Raw genomic sequence first — 10159 nt, forward strand, 5'->3', positions numbered from 1 at the left:
GCATATGCACACACATTAAGGAGACAAGCCAAGAGAAAGATCAACAGACATATACGTGGATGCACATTAGCTGCAGGTACACATAAGCACAGAATGTACTGACTGATTAAGAGCCCAAGAAGCTGAGACAGTATAGAGAAGAGGTGAAGTGGCTCTGTGGTACCAATGCTAATGGGTCTTTGTCTCCTTGTAAGCGGTTAGAAGCACATGAACCTCTCATGCACATACACACACACACACACTCCATACACATGTGCAAATATTGATGAGTGTCAAATTGAAACCGTGTTGCCTGAGATGCCCTGACGCTATACCTCTCCAGCCTGAGAGAGCTGTTTAACACTACCATTAGAAGATCTGACCGTGTGTGGTGGGAAGGCGGCTTAGCTGACTTTGGCACACAAATGCCAGGAGATAATGATGTCCCACCAGGCACTTGTTATGCTCTTACAAGGAAACACTTCACTCTGTCATTTGATTAGTAACCTTCAGTGCTTCATAAACCCTTTAGTACACCAACAACTCTTTAAATGTATAAGTTTAGTGGCAATACATACACCGATAATATACCTAAACAACAAACATAGTCCAGCACATAGTCTCTAACAGCATGTGGCCTGATGCTATTTGATATAAAGAAGCAGAAAAGGTTACCGGACATGCTTTTTGACCTGCAGGCAAAATTAAAAAGAATCTACTGTTAATTTTAACCTGTGAAAGGTTTTTCTGACCCCCGGTGGTTTAATATCTTTCCTTGCTGAACTTCAGGTAATGCGAGTGCACTGCAACATCACTTATCACTCATTACTACTGTTACAAATGCAGCAAAGCACACTTCAGACCCCATATGCTTAACCTCATGTCAATATTAGTAGCAGCAGAAAGCTTTCAGCCTAATTTAAGTATTTTTGCGGTCTGACCTAATAACCTAAAGCTAACAAACAGGAGAAACATTCATATATTTATGTGCCTATTTGATTATTTACATAATCTGTATTATTTTTCAAGTACTAAAAGTTGACAATGATTATTTCCCTGTTTTTCTTATAATACAGTAATGAAAACCATAGAATAACAGATACATTTCAACAATATTCAGTCCTAATGTTCTGAAAAGTGTAATAGGGGAAACTATGAAATACCTCTGCGTATACTCCGTCGCAGTTTTCCACAGAAGGGGTCAATTCTGGGGACATCCTCTCCCTCTGCAGTTGAGCAGGGACTCTGGTCAGGCGAGGAGGGAATAGGAGGAACTTGGTCTTGTGTTGGCTTAGAATTGTTCGGTGGAGGAGAGGTGGAAGAGGGAGGGGGGGGAGGAGAGGAAGTAGTTGGGGTTGGGGTCTGAGGTGTTGGTGTCTGGGCAGATGTGGGGCTACTGCCAGCAGACTGGGAAGTGTTGTTGTTGACACTGTAATTGGACAGAGGACTGGTCAGATCAAGGCCCCCGACTCTGGCGGTGATAGGGGAGTGGAGGGACAGCTTTCGAGTTCGGACGGGGGAGGTGGTCCGGGATGGGATGGACAGAGGAGGTGGAGAGGAGAACTTGCGGCAGAGACGAGGAGATTTGTCATTCACGTGGTCCACGCCTCTGTTATTTTGATTGGTGGCAAAAAACAGCTCCAAAGACCTAAAAAGGAACATAAGTATTAGCAAAATAATGGAATTGTTAAAAACAAACAAAAAGAAAATCAATGAAGAAGTATTTTTAAAAAAAAAAGACAAAAGAAAAAGGAATCTGGAGATGCATCAGCTCAAAACAAAACTGCTGGTCTTTGTAAAACTTTCATTACCAAAGGGTTTTGTTTGTTTTGCTGTTTTGTTTTCCTGTATTGGAGATAAGTGTTGATTTAGAGGCAGAATCCAATATCCCTGTGTGTTTTCATAAGTCAAAAAGGAGAAAAGTGTGGCTCGGGAAAGAATCTGAAATTTTACAGTGCACTGGGTAAGCCTGAGGTACAGAGTACTAAATGTAGGACATTCAGCTACTGCGGTTATCCAGAGTGAATTAGAACGAGTGGGCACATACAGTACAGTAAGAAATTATTAAAACAGTGACACAATTTTCACTGTGATACAGTCATCTCTTCTACACTGAGAAATAACTAGAAATAAAACAACATCTTTGAGGTTACCCTGGTGACCGTCAGCTTTAATAGTCAGATATTTATACACATATTAAATTAACAGTGTGGGAATCGCATACCTTTGCATGCATGACTTCCTACTTTCAAATAACGGCGGAGGCTAGACGAGTTAAGCTAACTCAGTGCTGCTCTAATTAAGCTGAACCCAGAGAGACTCGTCATCAAACTGTGGAGTCCTCCTTAGCACTATGAAACTTTATGGTATTTATCTAGTAGCTGCTTTCTTTTTATGAGCTGGAACTGCTTGGGTTTAGTCTCATTTGTGCCATCATTGAAGGTTTAAATGAAGAAGGTATATTAAAATCAGTGACCACAGTTGGAGATTAGCTGTTGAACAAAATTTAAAAGCTTTCATTTATAGAGCCAGCTTAAAGTGTCATGGCAGTGGTTTAGGGAACTACTTGCCGTACTTGATTAGTACACCAAAGGTAAGGTGACTGATTTGTGCATTTGAAACATTTAGTATCTGCATTATCTATAGTTGTTGTGATGATTGTTCATGTCCCCTGTCCTAAAACTGCTAGATCATACTGGGCTAAAACTATAATGTGAATATATAACATGTCAACAAACTGGAAAGACTAGGATTTTAGTACTTGTGTGCTTTACATGGCAAAATCACAATCAACAAAAATGTGTTCAGCAGAAAAAAAACCAAAAATCATCTTTTATTGCAGATTTGCAACATTTGAAATGCTTTGTTTAGCAGGCAATGAAAGCGTGTAAAAGCTTTAATCAACAAGCATTTGGATTATCAATCTTATGATGACATTTACCCTTCAAACAGACTTGTGTGTACAGAGCTACATCGAGAAAGAAGTAATCATGCGTAGATAAACACGCTCACAGTCATCATTTATTCACACAAATCTGTTATTCAGCAGGAAACAAGGGAAGAAATTGCAATCCAGATAGAAAGAGGAGGGAGAGAAATGATAGCAGCATAAGGGAAGAAAAGATACAGGAAACGCAGAGACGACCAATACCAAAGTACTTTGAAGCAGGGAATAGAAAAAGAGGACGCAAGCGGCAGAAGATGAGGGACTGGAGGAGAATAGTAAAAGGGATAAATGTGGTTAAGATAGATAGAAAAGCCTGAAGGACGCGATACTTCTGTGATAAAACATGCCACAGATCAGCTAAAGATTTAAGAAAATTATTTCATAATTTCTCCCATTCCCATCTTTATATTGTTGATTTAAAACTGGTGGAATCACAATACCTGTGAGTTTTCATATAAAGAGCTGTTCTGGCAAAGTAGAGAGGAAAGTCATGCATCAGTTAAGTATCATAGCAGAAGAAAAGAAGAACAAGCAGGAAAGTAGGACAGAGATAGCAAGAAGGGAGGCAGAAAGAAGAGCGTTGGTTACTTGGACTGATCCATGGCAATCTTCTTGATCTTCAGACTGTAGTCAGAACAAATGGGTGAGATGGACAGACGGTCAAATGAGTGGTACTGCATCCTGTAGCTGGAGGGGATATGGAGAGACAAGGGACATGGATGACACAAAATGTAACGAGATAGAGGATGGTTTAAGATAAGAATATGGAGTGATGATAAACAAATGTCTCAGAAGAGTAAAGGTGTGTTTGAGAAAGGGGACAGAAAGTGTGTGAGTCAGACAACAGCAGCACATGTTCAGTGTCCGAGATGTCAGCACATGACCACATGGGAGAAAACTCCAGCACAAAAACACAGAGCTGGGTTTTTGTACATGTATGTAGGTTTTATGCAGTGCATTTGCTCAGAGAGTTGGCATCATCTTCTTTAATCTAGAAAAACTAATAAAAAAGAGGTCAGCACTTCATCTGTCAGCCATTTGAGTCTTGTTCCAACACTAAACCAGCACAGAGTGTAAATTCACCTTTACCATCATTAATAGAGTTAGCTGATGACTTAGCACTCCACACTCATCAAAATATGCAAAGCTAAAACTGAGGCTTAAATACAGGTCAACAAACAATTGGATGTTTTCATGGTGGGCTGGACTTAAATTAAAACAATGTTTAGAATTTGACCCAATGATAGAATCAGACAAGAAGTTAAAGGAAAAGTTGTATTGCAATAGATTCTCTGCCCACGAATCACTGCAGAATTTCACAGTTTCAGAGTAAATCCATCCACTCATTAACGTGATATTTCTGTCTAAAACATAGAGGTAGACCCTTTTACTAGCATGGCTAAAAAGCACCAGTATAATAAAAAAAATCCCCTTATAAACCTCCTATTGTAAAGTTTTTTTTCTGGAGAACAAAGGAGAGGGGAAAAAAAGCTTTAGTAAAGAAGTGGCATCGCTTCACACAGGGTGGTTCATCTTCCCGCACCGCTCTGGTGCCTGGATGCCCCTCTCCTTTTCTCTTCCCAGGAAGGAAGGCCACAGGCCACAGTGAGTGAGGTAAGACATTTTAAAACCAACCCTCGGGTGGAGGAAAAGGCAAAGCTTTTCCAGTTGAAAAGCTAAGTTAAGTAAAGCTGTGAAAGGAATATAAACAGACAATTTTGATGTAGCCACGAGTGAGAGAGAAAGACAGAGAGCTTCAGAAAAGTAGAGAGACAGAGAAACGTCTCATCTAACACACTGATTATTCCTACGACTTTGCCAAAAACTGTTTGAAGCATCTGTTCAGTTGGTCTCCAAAAACAGGCCAGTTTATAGTTCAGTTAGTATGTGTTTAACCGTGTGGACAGAGGTGAAAGCTGCTTGCTTCTTCCAAAACACTGACCCACATCTGACTACATCATTCACATATTTACAAAAAAACAAGTAAAAGGACGCTCATAAAACCCTCTCAGAACACCCAGGTAATGGCAATATACAAGATTGTGTGTGTTTGTGTTTGCAAAGGGCACAAATACTGGCCGGAATAAATGTGCCCATGTTCATAAAAATTTGATGGAGCTCAAACCAGTAAACAGTATTTCCCTGAGGATTTATGAGGCGCTTCAATCTGCACGGTAGCAATGAGCATGTACAGAATCTGCTTTCAATCTGTGTTTGTGAATGGATATTTGCATGTGTGAATGGTAAGACCTGATAGGTATGGAGGAGAAGGGCTTCTTGTAGATGTCAGCCAGCTTGTCCATGACCACGGTTGCTGTGGTGAAGATCCTGTATGTGTGCAGGAAGGTGTTGAGGAAGTCTATGGAGAGGAAGCGAAGGTCGGTCAGCCTCTCCAGCAGCCGCTCCACGCTGGCATAACGGATCTGGGGGACCTTGCAGGAGTTGAGCGTCTTGCTGAAGCAAATGTCAACATCATCTTTATGGAGACGCACATCGGATCTGATGGATACACACGTACACACACACACAAACTCATAACCAAGCATGGGTGACTGCTGGGTTGCTAAGCTAGGCAAAGGTTGTGAAAGTAACTGAGCAAAAACAGCCAAGGAAGATAAAAAATTAATATAAAACCCACATATTTCAAAGAAAGGACGCAAATAAGGGAATACCGTCAAGCAGATTTCAGCAACAGCATAAATTAAAAGGAAACAAGCATAAAAAACCATATTTTTAACCAGATGTGCCATCACAGCTTATGTTCTGCGACACGTGCGTGGCATGAAGAGATAGCTTTCTCTTCACACACACAAAAATACTTACTTGATCATATAAGGCACTGTGACTTTTGAGTTTTCCTCAAACACACTGGTCATCAAGCCATTACAGCGAATATTATCTATGCACTGCAGAGACGGAGAGACGAGAGTAGCGAGATGAGCAAATGAAAAAAGAAAGAGAATTACATATATAATTATTATCATGTATTTTTTAAGCTACAGCATTTAAAGCAGATAAGTGTTCCAGATCTATTCTAAAATAATATCGTACTGAACATCTGTTTTCTTCCTTTTTATTAACAGTAAATACAGCACACTCTTTGACACTGTTTCACAAGTCTCGTTGAAGGCACTAAAAAAAGAAAGTTATTTAAAACTGTAAGTGTATTTTTTTTTTGTGCCTGACTAGAATTAATGCAGAGTGACATGCTTGTTTGGTGTTACCCTGTTTGTGAAGTACTGAGGCACTGAGCTGAACTCGGCCCTGGGGAACTGCACCACAGTCTGTGTTTACTAAGCCATCTCAATGCCCAACGGAGACATGCCCTCGTTATTTGAAGGTCCTTGTTTTTTGTCTTTGTCTGGGTGTATATTTGCATGATTTATGTAGTACCTGGCTAATATCACTAGTCCAGGCAGCTTTCTCCTGTCGTGACGGCGCCAGCAACACCACAGTAAAAGAAGACGCGTCTGATGGCTCTACGACAAGCTTAAAGTCCAGCTGACCAAACACCTGACCACCAGCTTTTGCTGTGATAGATGAAAAACAATGAGCTTTTTAAACTACAACGATCAATAATTCATAATTAATGTAAAAATAAAATGCTTGCACATACACAGTCATATTTTACACACACATACACACAGCGGGTTAATTAGGGTTAACCTGCTATATTCCCTCTACACCCCTCTGAGGCTTAGGTGTAAAAATGAAGTGTACACATGTATGTGTTTGTCTCAACACTTTTTGTGTGTAGATGTTTCATCAGACTCCCTAATTGCAAAATGGAAAAAGCAAAACAAAAAAACTAATGGATCTGTAATGTTAAAAGAGCTAAACCTGACATTTAAAGGGGTGAGCGTTTGATAATTAAAGGGAAGTCACAGGCACTTATCACCTGACACCTAATTAACCTCAGTGAGTGGTAAGGGAACTAAATGAGCCATGAGCTGTGCATGTATTGATAGGATGGACATAGTACTTGATTGATGCGATATACTTACACTCTTCATCATTAGCGTCTGGTTCCTCAATAAGTGTGCAGTCAATAAGGGACAAAACTCCACCTTGCTGCAATAGTTTAAGAGAAAATATGCACAACTATTTATTGGTAATTTGGATGAAAATGAATGTTGATTTACAAAAGAAATGTCTTTGCTGAGGTATAGATACACTGTAAGGTTAACCCTGTTCTCACCTTGAGAAGGTGAAGTTTTCCCCCAGAGCTGCGTGTGCAAACAAGGAAGTGTTTGGTAAAGAGAAAACACTGCCTTTCCCCTTCCTTCTTCAGAGAGAGGGACCCCAGGCGGACTTTGCTTAGTTTCCCTCGCTCTACCGATGGCAGCTGGATCAGAGACCCTGTGGAGCGGGAGACACGCAGGATGTTACATTTGATGAAACCGGCAGTAAGCTGAGGGATGTGTAGCATTTACAATGCCACAAACACAGACATGAAAAAGTGATGTTAAGTGTCTCAACATGACAGTGAATGAGATTAAAAAAAGGAGTCAATCTTTGAAACAGGCAGGTTTAGAGGCAAAAGTTACTCCCTGTGGATTAAAAGCAGACAGGAACCATGGATCAGTAAAGTGCACTGTCAAAACTGGCATCAGGACTTCGTTTTGTGATGTGTGATTCAGCTGCAGGAGAAAAATCTCTGTCTTCTCTACAGCGCATTTATAAGGAAACTTGACATTTGTCTTCCACCTCCTGTACTAGCAGGTATTATGACCCAAAAATGCACACTTTAAGTGGAAAATTGCATCCGCACAAAACTGCATAATTTTGATTAAAAGGATTTAACTGTAACAGAAGCAAGATTACAGATTAAGTCACAGTAATAGTTCTTATATCCATAGATGAATGCAGGTATGTCACTTCAACAGTATTAAGGTTTCTATTAAACTCTTATTTCTTGCTCTAGAATACTTTGGTATACAGAAGAGTTAATGGACCCCTTAATGACTGTAAAACACCCAGGTCCCGTGGCTGCAAAACAAACCCAAATCATCACCCCCTCACCACAATGGTGATGGTTGGTATGAGGTCTTGGTGCTGATATGCTGTGTTTGGTTTTCTGCAACTACTCTGAGAATTGCACAGTCTGACCTTGGGACGAATTTGCAGGGAGGTCCACTCCTGGGAAGACTGTGGAAATATAAACCTGAATGCTCCAGACCAGCAAACTTGCAAATTTTCTGCTGTTACAGAGGTAGCGTTTGGCTGTTATTTACCCTCTTAATTCCCACTGAAGCAGAAAAGGTGTACTACATTTTTCACAGGACTGTACATAGAGTCCTGTGAAACCTTTCTTTTTCTCAAGACTGTAGCCTACACAGGTGATATTGACCAATCTATTTGTCTGCGCAGTGGGGAAAACTGTGGTCATGGTCTAAGTGCATCATGTAGGTGAGATGTGACTTAAAGGAATCATACACAGTATAACACTTAGTTAATAATCCATTAAGGCTTCTTTAGCAGTCAAACAGTCTAGACCAGGGGTGGCCAATTATTATCCCAAGGAGCCTTCTTGGTGCAGCCGTCCAACCAGTCACAGTCTGTTCTTGCTTACACCCTTGGTCCAGACAGTCTCGTTACTTTCTAATACTCAGAAAAATATGTACCATTCAGTACCACATCTACATTATAACTGGAAAAGCTGACAGAGAGACAAACCTTGCCACATAGCCAAGGCCATGAGACAATGAAAGATTTCCAACTTCACCGAGTTACTGATAACAAGTTGACAGAAAAGGAATTTCTTACTATCCAGGAAACCTTCAAAGATCTGCTGTCGTTGAGGTTTGCTCTACACTGATGAAGACTCACCCTGTCTGACGAACGTCTGGCTGGTGTCCAGCAGGATGTCACAACCTTCCACTATCATCCGTTCTATAGCCAGGTTCTTACGAATGTTTTCTGTGTCGCTCACCTCATCGTGCATTACTCTGGCCACACACACAAACACACAAGTTTGTTCAGGATTCAACAACAAGAATTTTAATAGAAGTAGACGACTCTGACACATACCTGGACAATTCCTCTAATTTGGACTTGGCAAATTCAAGACTCTTGCGCTCCACATGCTCGTGAGGGGTGTGAGCCAGTAATTCATGCAAGGTGATGATGTAACGAGGAATCTTGTTGAAGGAAAGAGCACAGTAGCACATGGAGACAAGAATTGAGAAAAACACACATGTTGGAGTCATGTTACGGTTTGTTTGTGAATACAAGAGGATGCTGATGGTCGTTATCTACCTGGAACATGGGGTATGTGAGAAAGGTCTCGAGCATCCTCCCCTCACAGGCAGCATTGGACTCGTACTGCTTTAGAAGCTTGTCAAAGTCTCTGTTCTGCTTACAGTTGGCCAAAACCTGCAGGCTGTACTGATGGTTACGCACAAACTCCTGGTAGATGTTTAGCATCGGCAGCAGGATGTCAAATAGGTCAGCTAGAACAAGAACACACACAGTACGTAAGCCACATGAAGGCAAAGTAGTTATTAAATTATCATTTGTAGTGCTAACAGCAGTACAGTAACAGTAGCTGATGTTCACAAGTATCTCCCATCTCCACTGCAGTTGGAGTATTAGCTTGAGGTTTTTCATGATTATTTGTGATTTTGAAAAATTAGCAGAGTTGCTCCTAACTGTGATTTTAAGGATTGTTATTCCTTTATCTGAACTATGTGTGTACAGGTTTTTAATAGATTCCTGTTTTGGTTTCTTAGATTTTTTATGGATAGTACTTCATATGCTTGTATTTTTCTCCACTGTTTATGTCTCCTTCTCTTTTGTCTTTGTATTAGTTCTCTCTCTGCTTTTCCCTTACAATTTAATTTTGACACTTGCTTTTCCTTGTGTATATCTTGTTCTTTTATTTCCTGCCTTTGTCTTCCCTCTTTGTAATTTACTGCTCCCATCTGTGCTTCACTGTTCAATCAACCCTATGTGTATATACAGTCCTGTCTTGCCTTTTGTCAGCTCATCTGTCCTCTGTTTTTATTTACCAACCTAATTTATTTCCAGTCCACATTCAGTGAGTCTCTTGAGTTTTTTTTTTTCCTCCGGTTGAATGATCTTGCCAATGTTACTCTTTTTGTCTGGAATTAAAGTTATTTTATTTTTCCTAATTTAAATCTTTTAGGCACAGATTAGGCACCTGTCCACATGTTTACAGGTAAACATAGTTTGTGTGTGTGTGTGTGTGTGTGTGTGTGTGTGTGTGTGTGT

The 10159-nt window shown here is 40.4% G+C and overlaps 1 protein-coding gene across 1 annotated transcript in view; it reads right to left on the reverse strand.

Annotated features, from left to right (window-relative positions):
* The window catches only part of LOC102199290 (ras-specific guanine nucleotide-releasing factor 2-like), a 42318-nt gene that overhangs the window by 8641 nt on the left and 23518 nt on the right, over positions 1-10159 (reverse strand). Inside the window, exons 8-18 of the mRNA XM_013913054.1 lie at positions 9185-9378; positions 8957-9066; positions 8756-8874; positions 7125-7285; positions 6931-6997; positions 6320-6456; positions 5750-5832; positions 5177-5425; positions 3515-3613; positions 1143-1627; positions 655-671 (exon numbers count right to left, since the gene is read on the reverse strand). Coding sequence (XP_013768508.1) covers positions 655-671; positions 1143-1627; positions 3515-3613; positions 5177-5425; positions 5750-5832; positions 6320-6456; positions 6931-6997; positions 7125-7285; positions 8756-8874; positions 8957-9066; positions 9185-9378 — 1721 coding nt within the window. The remainder of the gene's footprint in view (positions 1-654; positions 672-1142; positions 1628-3514; positions 3614-5176; positions 5426-5749; positions 5833-6319; positions 6457-6930; positions 6998-7124; positions 7286-8755; positions 8875-8956; positions 9067-9184; positions 9379-10159) is intronic.

This window comes from Pundamilia nyererei, unplaced genomic scaffold (genome assembly GCF_000239375.1).
Source record: "Pundamilia nyererei isolate P.nyererei 1_Seehausen unplaced genomic scaffold, PunNye1.0 scaffold00113, whole genome shotgun sequence".
In the NCBI taxonomy this organism is placed as follows: Eukaryota; Metazoa; Chordata; class Actinopteri; order Cichliformes; family Cichlidae; genus Pundamilia; species Pundamilia nyererei.